Raw genomic sequence first — 20,075 nt, 5'->3', positions numbered from 1 at the left:
TCAACTTACATGTCGTAATAACTCAATTGTAAAAGATCAAGTCAGCACTCTTAAATCAAACTTAGCTATACTAGAAATGCAAAAATATAGGGGAATAAAAGGCTTCACAAAAATATTTGAAATGCAACAAAGTCCACATAGGTGGAGAGCTTTACAAAAAGTGGGTCATAGCTTTACAAAATGTATATACTTTACAAAAATATGTGTTTGATAATGTCTTCAAATTTGTTCTTTCCCACAATTCTTATGAACGCCTCATCAATTTCCGAAAGGTCTTCATAACAAAACTTCAGGGTAAACAATATTTGTAGTGGAATCTGGCTCATCATTAGGCAGGAGGATACTTATACGATCGAAAGATGTGCATCTGGATAATGCCACATATAGTTGCCCATGACTAAAAACAGGTGTACGCAAATCAACCCTAACAAATTTCACAGATTGTCCTTGAGATTTGTTAATGGTCAAAGCGTATGCCAATCGAACTGGAAATTGACGTCTTGTCGTTCTGAAAGGCATTTCTGCAGAAGACGGAGTCAATGATATCCTTGGTATAAATGCCAAATTGCCAAACTTCTCTCCAGTTAAGATTCGAGCTTCAATTATGCGAGTGTCGCACCTTGATACCATCAATCTTGTGCCATTACACAGTCCATCTTTCAGTGCAATGTTTCTTAATAACATTATAGGACAACCCACTTTCAACTCTACCTTAAAAGCTGGTAGCCCAGGAGGATCCAATGAATTTAAAAACTCATTAGGATATCTGTTTGTAATGGAAGGATCAATTTCATCATCTTCAGCCATCTTAGCTGCAGCAAGATACGTATATGTATTCCCTGGAAAAATATTCAACGCAGCAATATTGATAGCACTGACATCATCATTTCGTGCAGAAAGAATTGTACGTTCCGTTAAGAATGATGGGGTTGATGTATCTGCCATATCCAATTGTGGATAAACTGCTGAGAGTAATTCCTTTAGATCCTAGTATTTGTGTATTGTTGATGGAATTTTAATGATTTCTTGCGGATTGGTTCCAATCTAATAAATAAAATAAAATAAATTTTTAAAAATAGTGTAATCAAAGTATCCTCAAATGGTATAATCAAAGTTTGAATGAGTATAACCTCCGTCAAGAATTTTGCAAAAATAGCATTTCCAAGGTTTGCATGATTCAAGCGCATATTCAAATCTAAAGATAAAACATGTAGATCCTTCCACAAAACAGAGTGTCTCAATGATGCATTCACAATTTGCTCACGAACTCCTTTGGTTATAACTGGTAAGATTTGTCGAAAATCTCCACCAAGAACAACAGTGATACCCCCAAATGGCTTTTCACAATCACAAATATCTCGAAGTGTGCGATCAACCGCCTCAACACAATGTCTATGTTGTATAGGAATTTCATCCCAGATTATGAGTTTTGTTTCTCTAAACAATTCAGCCTGTAATGATTGCTTGCTAAACCCACAAACTGAATTTTCCAAGACATCCAATGGAATGGAATGGAAAATATTGAATGTGCAGTGCAACCTCCTACTAATAACAATGATGCAATTCCAGATGAAGCCACGGTAACAACAATATGGCCAAGGCTGCGACATTTTAATGCAATCGTATTGTACAAAAATATTTTTCCCGTTTCGGCACGCCATTCAAAAAGAAAATAGTCCCTTTACTTTCAAAGACTAAAGAAGTGATTGCGTTATAAGCAGTTCGTTGTCCATTATTGAGGTGATCAATAGTAATTTGCACATCTGTCTGTTGTGCCTCATTATGTAGTTGTTGATGTTCGAATATCAATCGGTTACCAACTATTGCACTCCAATTTGCTCTAGGTTGTGGCATGGGCGGGAAGTCAATTAAACTCTTTCCTGATTCTTGAAGCATTTGATTCAAAAGATACAAACCATAATCTTCAATTTGAGCCTCAGTTGGGTTAGAAATGGCAAACAATGTACGAAGCTTATGTGCAAGATCATCACAGATATGCATTGAAAATTGATTCCATAACACATGTTGTTGTAGTGGAAAACATTGGGTCAGAATAATACAAAACAATCTCCTCAATTGATATCCGGTTTTCATAACTGCAGCCTCTTTCAGGCATTGTATCCATTCTTCATCATCTTCTAAGAGTCCTCTTGCAACACATGCTGATTTAAACATCTCATGCAAAACATTGTTAACTGTACGTAAACATTGAAACGATCTTGGCCCTTTGACAACAGTTAACAACAAACGCAGATAAAATCTTTCACCACAGTTAGGGCTAGCAAAGTACATTCTACCAATTGCATATCCATGTTCTCTTGGTTTCCATCTATGTTCTGACTTGAGCCAAACAAAATGTTGCAAAAATTCTTGGTAAGTGAATTGACATTCATTTTCATTAGAAGCACAATAATCAAAAAAACCAGTAAGAGTCGATTTTTGTTGCGCAGCTCTAGAAAGAATCATTTCCAATGAGTCATTAGGATTGAAAAGAACATGATGCATTCCAGGTAGAAGAAGTGCCAAGCGAACAACTGTTGCCATCTCTGCATGCAAATGATGGCCGAATATTCGCCAAGTAGCTTCTGGTGGTCCAATATACCTCGCATCAAGATATTGTCGGATCTCATTAATCAATCCCAAAACCATTGTTGTGCGATCATAACCCTTGTAAATATACTTATGTATATACTTAACACATCTCACTCCAGCACAAACTTCTACATTTATATGACAGTTGAACCATTTAGAAAGATATGCATTGTACAGTACCACATCCCTATTAGCAACTTCCTGTCCTCTCACAGTATATACTTGACCACTATTGCGACGACGATAGATTGGATATCCATCTTGGTCCATAGTTGTTGATTCTTCAAAGGCTCGAGGGTATTTCTTAGTACATCTACCATTTTCCATACATGGTGCTTGGGGATTTCGAGCACCACATGGTCCATGTACCATGCAACACTTGACAGTTTCAAAAAGTGTAGGATCATCTTTTGGATCTGAAAATTCTGCACAAACTAATTTGTCTACTTGAGCACATGTTCGAATTTTGTCTGGACCTTTAAGAAAGAGAAGCGCATGCATATGTGGTAGGCCTCGTTTTTGGAATTCAATTGTAAAAACATGTGCAACTTTATTACCGAACACTTTGTTTGTCTCTATCTCCTTCATAAAACACTTTCTTTTTAGCTCAAAAACACAGGCAATCAAATCCAGACGATCAATAGCTTTTTGGTGTGGTAATAATGCTGAAGTAATTTCTGGCCAATTGGGATTTGCAGTCATGGTGAGAAAAATATCTGGGTTCTGGTTGTATCGCGTGATAGCCATTGAATCTTGAAAGATTTCAAACATATGTCTAGGACTATCAGTAAATGAAGATGGCAAAATAAACCTTTGACCAATTTGATTTGGTCGCAAGTCATTTGGATCAATATCGCTTAAATCTTAGTAAAGTTCAGCCCGAATTTTTTTTGATTAAGCTTGTAGTATGTCAACCGATTTTGCTCAGTTGCAGCCCAAGCATCTACCAAAAACTCTTGGAATAGTTTTCCACCTCTCAAAATTGTTGAATACTCTGTAGGTCGCTCAAACAAACGATAACTATAAAAATCCATTTGAGTAAGTTGATCAGTTGAAGGCCGATCATGTTTAACGTCCCACAATTTCAACTCAGGTTCCTATCCGAGCTCACCATACGGGAATAATAAAACATAATGCAATAGAAAATACGCTGGGTGACATTCATTAATTTGCATCAGTTCATTATTTCCCTGTAGATGTAAAACAACATCTCTCATTCCAGTAACCTCAGTTCCATCACCTGGTATTACAATTGCAATCTCATCAGCAGTTGGTAGGTTATACCGTCGTCGGTCTGTTGCTGAACTGTAGTGAAGATGAACACGTAGATTTTGTCCAGTGAAGGCTAATTGATTCAAAATTGCATGAGCTTGGCGAAATTTGTCTACAAATGCATTAACTCGCAACAAACTATCTTGAATAGTTTTAAGAACATCCCTTTGTAAGTGAGGATTTCTACGATTTCGAACTTCTAAAGCTGAATCAGGATCATAAATGCACAACTAAGCATAAGTCGCATCCTGACCTGGCTGTGGTAGAAGTGATCCTGTTCGATGTCTGTAACAAGCCCGCGGGGGGATCTCGCTACAGCTCGGACTCGACTTTTGTTGTCACGGTTCTAAATCTGAACCAAAGAGTCCAAATCCGGCAAATCGTTTTAGGAAAACTGATTTTTGAAAGAAGTGCCAAACATGGACTGCTTTGCCAGATACAGAGTCGCCACCTAAATATTTTATTTTGGGAAATTTAGGAAACCCTGACTCGGTGCCAAAAGGCCACGTGTCCGTCATCACCAAAGTTGCCTCGGCTCGGGAACTTGGGTACGATTGGGGAAGGTCACTTCGTGAGCACCCCCGCTCGCCCGGTCATAGACCGGCCTCTACTAACCATGATATCAATTTTTGAAAACATTGTGAGTTCTTAATCCGGTTATTAGCCTAGGTTACTATGTGATGCTCACAGCATATAAGTATAGACCGGGTCGTCCGAATTGGAACAAAACATTTCATGTTTGCTTTTTGAAAATGGTTTGCTACCCGTAGGTAGGTTTGAAACATTTTGATGATTCATTCCAATTCACATAACCCAACCTTCACCCACAGGCATTCAGGCAGATATATCAGATAAGCACGTAGCCTCATGGTAAGCATGCTATTCATGGCAACACTCACACGCATGCAAGGATGCTAAAGCATAAAACTTACCGGGTACTCCAAGCCAAAATAGAAACTATATTAGAAATCATGCATGATCCTAAGTGTACAGAAATGCCTAATGCAACACATGCAAAATGCAACTATAGTAGGCTCGGCTATTCTAAGATGGCATATGAAATGCTACAACTAACATGTATTCAATTTGGTATTGAAAGTACGATGCAGTTAGTATGATGCGCCGAGCCCGGTGCATGCAAAACAGATGAATGATGTAGACATGCTGTCATACTGTATGCTAATTTAAATATGCCCTAATCTAACCATCATAATCGGATAAATAAAAGGGAGAAAGACGTGGGGTTGGAAGACATACAACACACTCACGCACACTTATTACAGTTATGCCCTCACTCGGAGGGTCCAAATAAATAATACAGTCCGAATATTACAGTCCCGAATAAAAGAATATTACAGAATTCTAACTAATGAATTAACTAGAAAGCAAATAAACTGGCGTGCCAGCCAGGGACTGCCTTGCTTCTGATGGATGATGCATATCCGGATTGTCTTGCGCGGAAATCCACCGGAATGCCCCAATTAGCCTCTGTTTACACCTATCCTTGAAATGCGCGCCAAGTCCCGAAAAGTTGTTGATTCCTGATTTTGCTGCAACAGAGAGCAGGAAAGGGGCATAGCAATGTATTTGCACAGATATATGCATGTCTCGATCCTCGTGCCACCAATCGCACAAACCGAGGCATGATGGCCGAGGAATCGAAATGCACAACTCAATATAGGATGAATGCACATGAAACTACAGCTAAAACCTAACTCCATCATGGATAATCCGAAGTGTCGGTGACTGGGGAATTGAGACACACTCCGTCACTCGGAGTACGAAATGTACCTCGTTTCCCGTGTCCGGGCTAACCCCTATTCCGGACACGATGCAATACGCATGATATGCATGAAATGTAACTAAGATGCGATCCTAACATACACAATGCTAAAAATGAGATGCCTCGAAATGCGTGCACACGGGCACGCAAACCGAGGCGATGGCAGATACAATGAAAATGAGATGCCTCGAAGTACGTGCACACGGGCACGCAAATCGAGGCAATGATAAATGCAATGAAAATGAGATGCCTCGAAATGCGTGCACGCGGGCACGCAAACCGAGGCGATGACAGAATGATGGAAATGAGATGCCTCGAAGTACGTGCACACGGGCACGCAAACCGAGGCAATGATAAATGCAATGAAAATGAGATGCCTCGAAGTACGTGCACACGGGCACGCAAACCGAGGCAATGATAAATGCAATGAAAATGAGATGCCTCGAAGTACGTGCACACGGGCACGCAAACCGAGGCGATGACAGAATGATGGAAATGAGATGCCTCGAAGTACGTGCACACAGGCACGCAAACCGAGGCGATGACAGAATGATGGAAATGAGATGCCTCGAAGTACGTGCACACGGGCACGCAAACCGAGACAGTGATAAAATGACATGGAAATGACAAATGGGCTTACACCAACATGAGTGAGCCTCAGCCACACTCACATCGGATGCCGATGGCAGAAAATGAAGTGCCTCGAAATGCGTGCACACGGGCACGCAAACCGAGGCAATGCATACGCAATGCAAATGACATGGAAAATGACAAAAATGATATGCAAGCACACTAACCGAATTTCAGCAACAAAATGTGGGGAAAAACAGTCCCGAAATGTAGCGAAATGATACCGAATGCACGAAATTGTCCCGAAATGCAACATTAAGCACCCGAAATGGCCTATAGCCATGCCAAACATGCACAATATGGACATGCAATGCAAAGACAGAAGCTAGACAGTCCCAAAAGACGCACTTTCACAGTTATAAACATGGCCAAACAGCAAGCGTAGATAAGGGAAACATAGCATGCAAGAATAGGGGCCAAAAGAGAGGTAATGAAACAAGTGGTATAAGCAAAACTCAAACTGAAAAATTTCCTTCTATAACATTGAAGATGAACCAAAAATATGAATATTTACAGTGTATGGCAGACCTCAAATCAGTATACAATCATGCTAAAAATGTGATGCAAAACAAGGCTCAAAAGGTGCTATAACATGAAGTATATAAAATAATCACCAAACAGAAAAAAGGTGTGAATGAAACATGAAGTATAGGCCAAAATAAGGCCACTTTCAGTTCGGACCAAGGTCCAAAAACAGAAGCAAAGAGGGCTATCAATTTATACAAAAAATGGGGCCAAATGAGAGATTGAACTACAAGTGTCACATGGAAACACCAAACAATGTTGAGCCCTTCTCCAATGTTGAAGAGGGGCTCAAAATAAGCCTTATATCAATTTACAACATGCTCGAAAATAAATTTCTCATAGGTCAAAAAAAGCATACAAAATCATGACATACAACATGGTCAATGAAGCAAGTATATTATGGAGGGCTCAAACAAGGTTGAGCCCTTAATGAGAAGTGAAGATGAGCTCAAAATATGGCCCTTTTCAGTTAGGACCGAAGCTTGAAACCAAAAAGAAATGAGGCTTAGAAATAGATCAAAGGAAAGGGTCAAAAGGATCAAAGTGTAACTTACCCTTGAAGATCTAGACTTTGGTTGCTTCTTGGATGGATTTGCTGCTCCTTTGGCCTTCAAGAACCCTTCCTAGCTGCTGGAAATGAGATAGTGGTGGTAGAGCTTGGTGGTATAGAAGGAATGGAGGTTAATGGACTTAGGGTTTTTGAAGAATTGAAGAAGATGAAGATGGAGTTGGCTATGGAGCTTTTAAGATCAAATTTTCTAACCCTCAAGAAGAAGGCCCTCAGCTGGTTATAAGGTCAAGAAAGGGGGTGTAAAAGGGGGGTGCAAAGGAGAGCAAAACTCTCTCCCAAAATATCCCCCGGATACAGAAAATATCTGGGGGATATTGCCTCACAGCTGGAAGGGGCACAGTGAGGAGAGCACGGCCGGCCGCTCACTTTTGCTGAAGGTGGCCGGCCGCTCACTTTTGCTGAAGGTGGCCGGCCGGCCACACCCCCTAGCCGGCCGGCTAGGGGTCAAAAGGGTCAACCATCTTTTCTGGCCGGCCAGGTATTGGGGAGGTAGGCCTTTGTGTGTACAACACAACCATGTAATTGAAATTCCAAGAAAGTGGGCCCAAGGGGTTCAACAGTGGCTCGGAAAGAGGGGGTCAAAAGGGTCAGGTGACCTTAATGGCCGGCCATGAACTTTTAGGGGCCTCTCAGATGTGTAGATCACAGATATGTGATCGAAAGTTGGCAACGCTAGCTCTAAGGTATTCAACATTAGCCCGGAAGTGCGAAAAACGGGCGCCGGGAGGCTCGGGAGGAGAGATAACTGGCTGCTGCAACAATTGCTGGCCTCCCACCCTTCAGTGACCTTCCCTGTGATAAAACAGAGGTACCTGCCAAAAATGAGCGAAAACCGTTGCAAAATGAATGTTCCGGAGCCAAAACACGCAGTTCGGGGTCCCGGAAATGGGCTGTTAAGCACCGAAAATTGTATTTGACCTCGAAGTGGGTTTCTCAGCCCCCAGTGTCCCTCAAAATGGATGAAATAGGATGTATGCCAAAAATCAGAGCAATAGGAGATGGTTAAGCGGTCCCGAACCGAGGCACACGGCCTGACGGCTCCGAAAACCGGGAACCGGACTCCGAAATGGGCAAAATGGCCTACGGCCACCAAATGTAGCCTACGGACATTGAGAGATGGTCTACGGGACCTCTCCCTCCCCTCAGGAAAAGAAACGGAGAAAACCGAGTCTGGTTCGCAAACCGAGACAAGGCGCAGAAAAGGGTTTGGAAGTCCGGAGGCAGGGCTCACAGCCGCGACTCTGAAACTTCTGAACAAGCACATTATGCAACATCACCAAGCGCTTAATCGGTGACGTCTGAGTCTTAAGGTCGGTCAAAAATGGGGTGTCTACAGTTGCCCCTCTTTGACAGAACTCGGAAGTCACAAGTGACGGGAGTGAATGTCAAAGCCTAGAGACGACCCATTTTTGACAAGGCCGAAGACTCAGACAAACATATAAGATAGAAAAAGATGTGCCCGCAGGCATGCCCGCAGGCAGGGGGGGGCAAAATGCAAATGACATGCAAGAAGCCGAAGATAGCCCAATGATCGTGCAAATGCAGCTAGCTGTAATGAGGCAAGTATTCGCAAATAGATGCAACAATTTTAAGCAAGAATGCAAAGCAAAAACTACATTTCATGCAGTTAAGAATGCGGAGGATTATTCAATCCCCGCCACGTCTCACACGGAGAAGATACGATACCTGCGCGATTCGTCTGGTCGCACCAACCTCAATTGAACCGTACATACAATATCGTGCCTGCAAGAGAGAGAAATTGCAACAAGCACAATATGCTAACAACATATATTCAATGTGATTCCGAAAGTTTGACACACGCAGTGCTGGTGAGTGGATGCATCGTAATGCAAGAATGAGATATGTGTGACGACGCATGCTCAAACACAGAGATACACAAATATCAAGAAATGTACATGACAATGTGAGTATGCCCATGAGAGTGCAAGACGTGTGCATGAAAGTACAAAACGAGCATGAATCGGAGTGTCATTCGTCGTGAAACAACGAGTATGGAAATGCGTGTTTCGGCGAAGGTAACTCGATCACGACCTCTGATCTGCTTCTTTGAAAGGTTACAGCTCATTCAAAAAGGATACACTTTGATTTCGATGAATGATGATGAGACACATGTCAGCACTCGAAACCGAAGTCCCGACGGAGCAATTTCGCGACCGGAAGTGTACTTTTCTTGAACTTTTTCAGGTCCCGGGAACTCCGATCTTCCTCAAAATTTGCAGAGAGCTAGGTGAGCATGTGGGGAGCATGGCCGGCCGTTTATCTTCCCAAGGGGGGGTGTCCAACCGTTTTCCAAAAAAGCTAATGGCTGGCCGGCCATTTCTGCAAAAAGCAGATGGCTGGCCAGCTATTTTTAGAGGCCGGCCGGCCGTGCCCTTTTCCCAGGGGCATTTTCGTCTTTTTGCCTCCTTTTTGCATGCGTTTCATCCAAGGCTTGAAGCCTATAAATGGCAGCCGAACCCCATTTCATTCCTTGCCTCTTTCAACACTTTTCTCTCCAGTTTTGAGTTTTACGCGCGTTTTCCAACACCTCGCGCAAATTGTTTTCGTAAAAACACTTAGTTTTAAACACTTTGGAGCGACTAAATTCCGGTTTTGAAGCTTCTTTTTGCATTTCCACCACTTGAGGTAAGTTCATCTTAATATTTAGAATATTTTCTCGGGAGTTGACTTTTGTTGACTTTTTATTTCCCGAGAGTTGACTTTTGTTGACTTTTTCCAATTTTTGCGCATTTTGTTCATTTTTGCTCCCCTTTTGCAGATTCTTGAAAATGGCGGGTATTTCTTCTCACGGTGGGGGTTTCCCAGGTGCCGGAGATGACTTCGATCCCATGACTCTACCTCCGAGGACCCGACCTTTTATTCCCGGGAGGTATCGTCCACCAGTACACGTTCTTCCACGTGCCGTTTTCCGTCATTTTACCAGTTTTGACGAGAGAGCACCCGCGGATCTGCTTCTCAGAGAGCCGGAGCAGCATCTCTCTCACGAGGCCCGAGAGGTATTTACCTTATCTTCTGTATTTCACATTTCGCACCTTTGCCATGCTTGAATATGTAGTTTAGCTTATGACATAGTACTTTGCTTACATTTTGAACATGTAGTTTCAACACTTGAATTTCTGAACACTCGGCTCATTAATTAATTGCGAACACACAGCCCACATTAAAACACATGGCTCAAACACTGATTTGTCGAACACTCAGCCCGAATTCGAAAGTGAACACACAGCCCACACTTTAAATGGAAGTTGAACACGCAGCCCGAACTTCAAATTTTTCTGAACACACAGCTCAGATAGATAGTGAACACGCACCCCTCAAATTAACTGAAAGTTGAACACGCAGCCCAAAATTCAAATTCTCTGAACACGCAGCCCAGGTAGATAGTGATTTGCATGCAGCCCACAAATTAACTGAAAGTTGAACACGCAGCCCAAAATTCAAAATTCTCTGAACACGCAGCCCAGGTAGATAGTGAACACGCAGCCCACAAATTAACTGAAAGTTGAACACGCAGCCCAAAATTCAAATTCTCTGAACACGCAGCCCGGGTAGATAGTGAACACGCAGCCCACAAATTAACTGAAAGTTGAACACGCAGCCCAAAATTCAAATTCTCTGAACACGCAGCCCAGGTAGATAGTGAACACGCAGCCCACAACTTAACTGAAAGTTGAACACGCAGCCCAAAATTCAAAATTCTCTGAACACGCAGCCCAGGTAGATAGTGAACACGCAGCCCACAAATTAACTGAAAGTTGAACACGCAGCCCAAAATTCAAAATTCTCTGAACACGCAGCCCAGGTAGATAGTGAACACGCAGCCCACTACTTAACTGAAAGTTGAACACGCAGCCCAGAATTCAAAATTCTCTGAACACGCAGCCCAGGTAGATAGTGAACACGCAGCCCACAAATTAACTGAAAGTTGAACACGCAGCCCAAAATTCAAAATTCTCTGAACACGCAGCCCAGGTAGATAGTGAACACGCAGCCCACAAATTAACTGAAAGTTGAACACGCAGCCCAAAATTCAAATTCTCTGAACTCGCAGCCCAGGTAGATAGTGATTTGCATGTAGCTTATTTTACTTCATCGGCACACAGCCCATTTCACCTTATTGGCACACAGCCCATTTCATTATCATTGGTATACAGCCCATTTATTTCATTATTGACACATATATTCATTCTGAATGCAGGGTGGTTCCCGCAGCGTGCGAGGATATGGTTCCACCATGGCGCGGGATTGGTATGCTGAGCTCCCGGAGGGCGTCAGGGATTTGGTAGACTTGGCAGGGTTTGGGCCCTTCTGCGCCGGGTTGTCACGCTGTCCTGCCAGGAGGACCTTGATGGCAGCTCTGGTAGAGAGATGGTGGGACACCACCAATTCCTTTCATTTCTCTGCCACCGGGGACATGACTATGACCCCTTTTGACTTTGCTGTATTAACCGGCCTTGATGTTGGAGGTTGGGCCATCCCCTATGACGAGGATATGGGCGAGTGGGAGGCCGCCTGGATGTATTTGTTGGGGGCTCGCCCACCTGTTGATAGGGTTTCAGGGAGAGTCAGGTATACTTGGTTCTCCTCCCATTTCCGGCGGGCGGAGATGGTGCCCGAGACCCCTGAGGAGACAGAGCAGTATGCTCGTGGCTTCCTGATGTTCCTCTTCGGGACTACTCTGTTTGCCGACAGAGGGAACACCATTGGGTTATACCTGTTGAGCGCTCTGGTTGACCTATCACAGGTCAGTAGATATGATTGGGGTGGCGCTGGCCTGGCTACCCTCTACTTTTACATGAGCGCGACCTCCCGCGGGCGGGGCGATTTGCTTGGCGGCTACTGGAGAGCTTGGGAGGTACTTTCTGTCCCCTCGATTTACATTTCTGCTCTTCATTACTTGTACATTGCACACACAGCGTACTTTTACAGTCTGCATTTTGCTCTCAGCATTTCGTATTTACATTCTGCACTGCTTTTCTCAGCTATGGGCTTATGTATATTTCCCATCGTTAGCCCCAGTGCTGGAGGTGGTGGGGATTCCCGTGACCCCATATTCATTGATTTTTGAGGGCCCGCACCGGGCGAGGCCTCGAGAGACCCTGGTTCGCCTGCGACAGTACTTCGACACTGTGCGACACTCAGAGGTATTTCAGAACTTTCAGTTCTTTTCATTTTCATCTTTGATTTGCTCTGTATATTCTCGTTTTCTGATTGGTTTATACATTTATCATCCGCAGATTACTTGGCAGCCTTGGGCACCTCTGGGTGATGATCTCCTACTTCAGTATACCGGAGCATCAGGCATCTCCCGGTATAGGGTCCTGCTCGAAGGGCCAGTTGGCAGAGTCTGGTTCCTGGGGGAGCGCTTTCTGTGCCAGGTACGGGGGTATCTTTCCCAGGATGTTCCCGCAGTACCTCCGGCTAGTATGCGGACCGCTGACAGGCTCTCTTACTCAGAGGTAGTCGGCGCCATGCTAGGCAGCGATGCTTTGTTATATGTTGCGGAGGGGGACTACGCCACCTATCGTCACATATATTTGATGCCTCCACTGACAGAGGCTCGTATTCCGATGATGAGACCTGCCGGTATGTCATCCTCGGATCAGGCTCAGGCTCGGGCTACAGACATCCCTTCTTCTAGCAGGGCTGGCGCATCTAGAGGTGGGAGTAGACCGTTTCCTCCGAACCCGTCGATTCATCCTCATCTGGGATGGCCAGATATGCCTACTGAGTTGATGGCGTGGCAGTATGGGACTAGCTCTCCGATTCCAGTTCCACTAGAGCCTCGGATGCCCAGTGATCGATATGCCATTGATCCGGACTCACCGCCGGTACGCTCCACTTTCGTCATTCATCATTTCAGATGTTTAAATACTCATTTGTTCACTGATGATTATGAACTCATTTTTGCAGCCATCGCGAGGGTACATGGAGGAGATGGTTGAGCTGGTGGCCACACTCGAGGGCATGGTCCTACGCAGGGAGGCACAGTTGTCTGTTGCGGGCATTCAGGTACCCTTCAGTTTTTCCTGGCATTTATCATACTTCTGATGACATGCTGATTTCTACTGCATTGATAGACTACTTGTGTAGAGCACATCTGACACACACCTCACTTGTACACTGTATTTACACGCACCCACTTCATGTAGCTTTTGCTCGTATCTGTATCCGATGTACATATTTGGACTGATGTATTTGATTTGAACTCCTCGTTTTCAGATGCCTACATGGTCCGGTCAGCCGCAGGCCAGGCCACCTGGGCCTCATTGGGGAGCTGGGCCATCCGGGCCTTATCAGGGAGCTGGGCCATCCGGGCCTTATCAGGGGGAGGGGCCATCTCGGCCTTCCCGAGGAGCCGGGCCATCTAGGCCTTATCGAGGAGCTCGAGGAGGACCGGTCCGCAGGCGCAGGGCTCACGTCGTGGAGGTGGAGCCTGATGAGGAGGAGGAGGAGGAGGAGGCTACCGACCGCCAGTTCGAGACATCTGTTGAGGAGGGAGGCTCCGGTTTTGGCTCGGGGAACAGAGGCGAGGCTGAGGAGGATCCTGAGGATGACAGCTCCGACTCTGACGATGGTGTGGAGGTTGTCCCGCAAAAGAGGACTAGGCGTGCTTCTCGTTCCCGCTCCCGAGGATTTTGATGCTGCTATTTCCATGCTTTATTTTTCTTTTTACTAGTAGTTTGTAGCACTTTGCACATTGTTAGGCGGTTTTATTTTTGTAAAACTTGTACCTTTATTTGTTGTAATGCATGATGAAATGAAATAGCTTTTGGAAAGGTGTTTGTACTTTTAGCATCGTATCGCATCAATTTGTTTTGCACAAGAAATGAATTTGAATGGTAATGCGCATTGTAATCACCAAATCAGGTAGTGAACCGACGCAACAAACTAAACAACCCAACTTACTAAGATATAACAGAATCTTTAGCAAGTTTACAACTCGATAAGCAAAAAGCAACAATGCAAACAAACAAGACTTTAACAAAATTTGCTTAAACAGAGAGCAAGGACTCAAAACACAAAACACGTCCGCTCGACAAACAACTCGATAAACAAAGTACAACAACTCGATAAGCAAAAAGCTCAAAAACAAAAGGTGTACTTCTGACGATCTGGGCATCGGAACGCGTCTGAAATGAAGGCCTTCGGCTCTCCTGTTGTATGGTAATGCTTGGAGTTCTCCTTCGAAGAGCAAGACAAGGCCGAGGGGACACACTGCAACATTGCCAGTCATCCATGGGAGCTGGCCGGCCAGAGATATGCCACGGCATGGAGGACTAGAGAGTTTCTGGCCCCTGTTTCAACCTTCAGTTGCACTTTGTTAGATGAATATGTGGATTGGCTCAAAAAAGGAGGTACAAGTTGGGCCCAGCTTGGCATCAGATATCCCGTCCAACTCTGGAGTGGGACATAGAGATACTTGATTCAACTATGCCCCAAATTTATTGCTTATTAGTATTTTCAAGTTTTCTTTATGATTGTACTAAAAAGCAACCTCGATTGTAATGCAAGAGCAGGAGAACTCTATTTTGAAATCAATGAAATTGAAAGTTATGGTACTGAAAATTTTCCACTTTTGGTCCAAAAATGGTCTAAGTCATAAAAAGATTGATTTGAACAAAGTCAACTTTTATTAAAACTTTTCAAAACCATTTTCGATGTGGATCAGAACTGGACATGCCGAAAATCTGTCACTGAGATACACAACCCCAGATCCTTGCAACTGGAAAGTTGCCCCTAGTCTGAAGAACAATGCGGCACTCCAAAGCAACGGAAAGTTGCCCCTTGTCTGAGTAACTCTGCACCGTCGCGGCAACGGAAAGTTGCCCCTAGTTTGAACAGCACTGTACCGGAGATCACGGTAAACGCTGATAGATAAAGATGACTGAGATGATCGAATTGGACAAAGTTGATCGGGGAAAAGTTTATGACTGAACTTCAAGACGAAGCTGCCTACGTATCCCAAAGATGGGAATCAAGTCTTACGTAGTTCAGGCTTAGGTTCGCTCGAGTATTTTCACTCTCCTTTTGCGCTCTAACTTTTGCCAAGGCCGCCCTTTGCGGGTTTTCAACCTTGCGAGCTCAGTTTTTATATTTTCTAATTTTTTTTGTGCTCTGAATCTTGCCTAGGTCGCCCTTTCGGGTTTTCGGCCTAGCGAGCCTCTCAAGGATAGTATTTCTTTAACTTGTCCATATTGATCGGTTGTGAGAACTCCAAGCCATCTAGATCCATCAGAACCGCAGCCCCACCTGACCAGATAGCTTTGATGATATAAGGACCAGTCCAATTGGGTTTGAACTTGCCCCTTGGGTCGTGGATGGGAGCTCGGTTGTCTTTGAGTACCAAATCTCCCTCTTTCAGATTCCTGGACTTAACCTTCTTGTTGAAAGCCCGGGCAATTCTGCGTTGATAGCCTTGGATGTGGTACAGTGCTTTCAGTCTTCTTTCATCAAAAAGCATGAGTTCTTCGAATCTGCTTTGCTGCCAATCTGCTTCGGCTATCTGGCATTCAGCCAATACTCGTAATGATGGGACCTCAATCTCAATGGGTAGAACAGCCTCCATTCCATAGACCAATGAATATGGAGTTGCTCCAGTAGAAGTTCTGATTGAAGTCCTGTAGCCCCACAGAGCAAATGGCAGCTTGTCTGGCCAATCTCGATAGGTTTCCACCATCTTCTGTAGTATATGCTTGATATTCTTGTTGGCGGCCTCAACCGCTCCGTTGGTCTGCGGCCTGTATGTAGAGGACTTATGGAAAGCCACATTGTATTTCTCCAACAAGTCTATCACTTCTTTCTTGAAGTGGGAACCATTGTCTGAAATTATTTCGTTTGGCACCCCGTAGCGACAGATGATGTTGTTCCTGATGAACTTTGCGACATGCGACGCCTTCAACACTGCGTATGATTGGGCCTCGACCCACTTTGTAAAATAATCTATCGCTACCAGGATAAACTCATGCCCGTTTGACCCCTTCGGGGTAACAGCTCCGATCACATCAATTCCCCAGACTGAAAAAGGCCACGGCGAAGTCATGTTGTATAGTTTTGACGGTGGGATGTTCATGCGATTTGCATGAATTTGACATTTGTGGCATCGCCGAACAAAACCAATGCAATCCTCCTCCATGGTTGACCAGTAGTAGCCCTGTCTGAGGATCTTTCTGGCCAACATTACTCCATTCATGTGTGCACCGCACTCCCCCCCATGGATGGCTTCCATCAGGCGTTTTGACTCTTCAGCTTCTACGCAGAGCTTATGCATTCCCAGATGACCCCTTTTGTACAGCTTTCCCCCGCAGATAACGAACTGAGCAGCCATTCTTCTGACAGCCCTCTTATCCTTGGCATTTGCCCCTAGTGGATATATCTCCTTTTCCAAGAAGTTCCAGATGTCGTAGTACCAGGGGTTGCCGTCTTGAACCTCATCTATGGCGGAAATCGACTCGTACGCTGGCGCAAACTTCTGATCAATAATGACTGGACGCATCCAGACTCCGGACGGGATGTCTATCATAGAAGATAGAGTTGCTAATGAATCTGCAAACCTGTTGTTCTCTCTTACGAGGTGGGTGAAATTTAGCTTCTCAAACCGAGGAATTAACAAATCCAAGGTTTGGTGGTAGGTTATCATCCTTTCCTCTTTGACCTTCCAATCTCCTTTTGCTTGAGACACAACGAGGTTCGAGTCCCCAATGACGTCCACTCGTCTCGCCCCTAGTTCTAGGGCTGCTTCTAGGCCAGCAATACATGCCTCATACTCTGCTTCATTGTTGGAAACTTTGAACCGGAGCTTGAATGCTAAAGGAATACGGGAATCATCAGGCGCTATCAGCAACACCCCTATCCCATACCCATACTGGTTTGACGCTCCGTCAAAGTACATTGTCCAAGTTTCATCTTCGACGTGCAGAATGGCTTCATCTGGGAATAGATACTCAACCGCTTCATCCCCCTCAACCGGGTGGTCGGCAAGGAACTCCGCTACCGCTCTGCCTTTTACTGACTTGCGCGTCACATACTTCAAATCAAATTCGGAGAGCAACAGCAGCCAACGAGCTAGCCTACCTGTAAGTGCTGGTTTCTCGAAAAGATATTTGATGGGATCCAAACGCGAAACCAACATTACAGAGTGGGCTAACAGGTAGTGCCGCAGCTTCCTGGTTGCCCATACCAAGGCCAAACAAGCCTTCTCCAGCGGTGTATAGCGGGTCTCGTAATCCAACATCTTTTTGCTCAGATAGTAGATGGCTCTTTCTACTTTGTCTTCTGATTCCTGCGCAAGCATGCAACCCATGGTGGTCTCAGTTACTGAAAGGTATAGTATCAACGGTCTCCCCGGCTCTAGCGGTGACAACACGGGTGGGTTCTGTAGGTACTCTTTGATCTGCTCAAAAGCTGCTTGACATCGGCCGTCCCATTGGAATTTCTTTCCTTTCTTCAAGAGACCAAAAAGTGGTTCACAAGTCAAGGTTAGTTTAGAAATAAACCGCCTTATGAATTGCACTTTACCTAGAAAGCCTCGCACCTCCTTTTCAGTCCTTGGTGGTGGCATTTCTAAGATGGCCTTGATTTTGGAAGGGTCGACCTCGATGCCCCTTTGTGTGATCAGAAACCCTAACATCTTCCCTGCTGTAACACCAAACGTGCATTTCTGGGGGTTCAGTCGCAGCCGAAACTCTTTGATCCTTTGAAAGAATTTTTGTAAGGCGGTGTAGTGGCCCTCTCTATCTTTGGACTTGACAATCATGTCGTCCACGTACACTTCGACCTCCTTATGGATCATATCATGTAATATTGTAGTTGCTGCCCGTTGATACGTAGCTCCAGCATTTTTCAAACCGAATGGCATCACTCGATAACAATATGTCCCCCACGGGGTAGTGAACGCAGTCTTCTCTCGGTCTTCGGGTGCCATTACTATCTGATTGTAGCCTGAGAAACCATCCATAAACGAAAGCAAGGCGTGTCCTGCCGTGAAATCCACCAATTCATCGATGTGCGGCAAGGGGAAGTCGTCCTTCGGACTGGCCTTGTTCAAATCCCTGAAGTCTACACAGACCCGAATTCTGCCGTCCTTCTTTGGCACCGGGACTATGTTGGCCAACCAAGTTGGATATTCAGACACCAACAGGAACCCTGCGTCAATTTGTTTGGTGACCTCTTCCTTAATCTTGAGGGCCCAGTCCGGGCGAATCCTTCTGAGTTTCTGTTTGACAGGGCGGGCCTCTGGATCAAGAGGGATCCGGTGCTGTACAATCTCAGGATCGATTCCAGGCATGTCTTCATAGGACCACGCGAAAACATCTTTGAAATCCTTTAATAAAGCGACTAAGCGCTCGCGCTCCTCTGAAGACAACGTGGACCCGATCTGGACCAGCCGCGGGTCCTTCTCAGTACCAATATTCACAGAAGTGATTTCATCGATTAAAGGTTTAACAAATCTTTCCTGCTCTTGATCAATTAATCGTTGCAAAACTGGAGGAATTTCTTCCTCACTATTTTCATCAAAATTTTGAAAATCCTGATTTAAGCAATAAATCAAAGGCACAGAAAAATACTCGGAAACCACATCCGCATCATTCTCATTAAATACTTCCAAGCCGTCAGATTCCTCTGTTACAACAGACTCAAAAGAAAATGAAAAAGACGACTTAGACAGGACTGTGGTATCCGGGTTATCACCCCCAGGAATACCGGACTCAGACTCAGTTGAGCTGGAATCTGATTCCGACGCAGAAGATTCGGTAGAATCAGATTCCGGCTCACTACCTGACCCGGAACTGCTAGATAAAAAGCCTTCTTCATACTGCCAGATGAGAGAAGGTGCGATAGATGCATCCAAGATCGGCGCTGGAAAGCCCGCGGCTATTTCATCTCCAATCACAGAAACCGAAGAGTTATCCCCCAAGCACTCTTGGCTGATCGGAGGATCTGATAGTAGACTCGCCAGTGCTACCCCCATTTCCAGCTCTGTACTCTCGGGATCCACTGCTTTACATTGCTCAACCCCGGTTGGTGGGTCTGTCTGCGCCTCGGCAACGTCATCCCCAGATAATTGTATGTCGAAGAAGATTTCAAAACCAGGCACGCGCTTCCCCTTTGCGTTTAGCCATGGCTCCGGGAAGCCGCAGAATGGAAAATCTTCCCCCTCCCGGACGAAACGTCCGTTCAGGGTACCCCAGATGGGCCTGTGCATTAAATCAAATGGCTTCCCGGCCTTCTTTGCTCTGGCCCTTCCGGCCATTTCTTTCCCTTTCCTCACCCAATCTTCCTTGGTGGGCAGATAACCCAGTCCAAAGGCGTGGGGGTTGTGTGGCACTTCGGCCAACACTGAGACGCCCTTCCGGCCGCTTCTCCCTAATCCCATCCCAGGGGTATGTTTTAGCTTGTTCATGAGGTATATGGATTATGCACTAACATACATGCCCTCATTCGCAGCCATGACATTCTGCACTACTTGAGCTTCGGCCAAAGTGAACCCCGACAAAAACACATCCTCCGTGCCGTGTTCGATCTCCAAGACGGGTGTAGACACCTCTGGCGGGGGATGGATCGATGAATTTCCAAAAACGATTGCTACCCCTTTCCCGTGAGGGTATTTCAGCATTTGATGAAGGGTGGAGGAGACTGCTTTGACCTGGTGCAACCACGGTCGCCCCAAAAGTAAGTTAA

At 45.0% G+C, this 20,075-nt stretch overlaps 2 protein-coding genes across 2 annotated transcripts; one reads left to right on the top strand and one right to left on the bottom strand.

Moving 5' to 3' along the window:
• Window positions 1-276: 276 nt before the first annotated feature.
• LOC145799398 (uncharacterized) lies at window positions 277-3,339 on the bottom strand. The gene is made up of 3 exons (XM_082888969.1): window positions 2,061-3,339; window positions 1,131-1,480; window positions 277-987 (listed from the first exon to the last, which is right to left on the bottom strand). The coding sequence occupies exons 1-3, from the start codon at window positions 3,337-3,339 to the stop codon at window positions 277-279; spliced, it is 2,340 nt and encodes a 779-aa protein (XP_082745095.1).
• Window positions 3,340-12,959: 9,620 nt separating this feature from the next.
• On the top strand, window positions 12,960-14,096 carry LOC145799079 (uncharacterized). Its single transcript, XM_082888643.1, has 3 exons — window positions 12,960-13,225; window positions 13,308-13,406; window positions 13,617-14,096. The coding sequence occupies exons 1-3, from the start codon at window positions 12,965-12,967 to the stop codon at window positions 14,034-14,036; spliced, it is 780 nt and encodes a 259-aa protein (XP_082744769.1). The 5' UTR covers window positions 12,960-12,964; the 3' UTR covers window positions 14,037-14,096.
• Window positions 14,097-20,075: the final 5,979 nt, after the last annotated feature.

This window comes from Camellia sinensis, chromosome 9 (assembly GCF_055761805.1).
Source record: "Camellia sinensis isolate YWXY chromosome 9, ASM5576180v1, whole genome shotgun sequence".
Classification (NCBI taxonomy): Eukaryota; Viridiplantae; Streptophyta; class Magnoliopsida; order Ericales; family Theaceae; genus Camellia; species Camellia sinensis.
The sequence above is the reverse complement of the archived record's forward strand: the minus strand, read 5'-3'. Positions and strand labels throughout refer to the sequence as shown.

Excerpts from the sequence above, each read along its gene's own strand:
- LOC145799079 (XM_082888643.1), top strand. The coding sequence starts at position 12,965 with ATGATGAGACCTGCCGGTATGTCATCCTCGGATCAGGCTCAGGCTCGG. Across the intron at positions 13,226-13,307 it reads TTGATCCGGACTCACCGCCG|CCATCGCGAGGGTACATGGA; the intron begins GTACGCTCCACT and ends TCATTTTTGCAG. Across the intron at positions 13,407-13,616 it reads TGTCTGTTGCGGGCATTCAG|ATGCCTACATGGTCCGGTCA; the intron begins GTACCCTTCAGT and ends CCTCGTTTTCAG.
- LOC145799398 (XM_082888969.1), bottom strand. The coding sequence starts at position 3,339 with ATGGCTATCACGCGATACAACCAGAACCCAGATATTTTTCTCACCATG. Across the intron at positions 1,481-2,060 it reads TCAATTGAGGAGATTGTTTT|TTTGTGGGTTTAGCAAGCAA; the intron begins GTATTATTCTGA and ends TGGAAAATTCAG. Across the intron at positions 988-1,130 it reads TTGCAAAATTCTTGACGGAG|GATCTAAAGGAATTACTCTC; the intron begins GTTATACTCATT and ends CACAAATACTAG.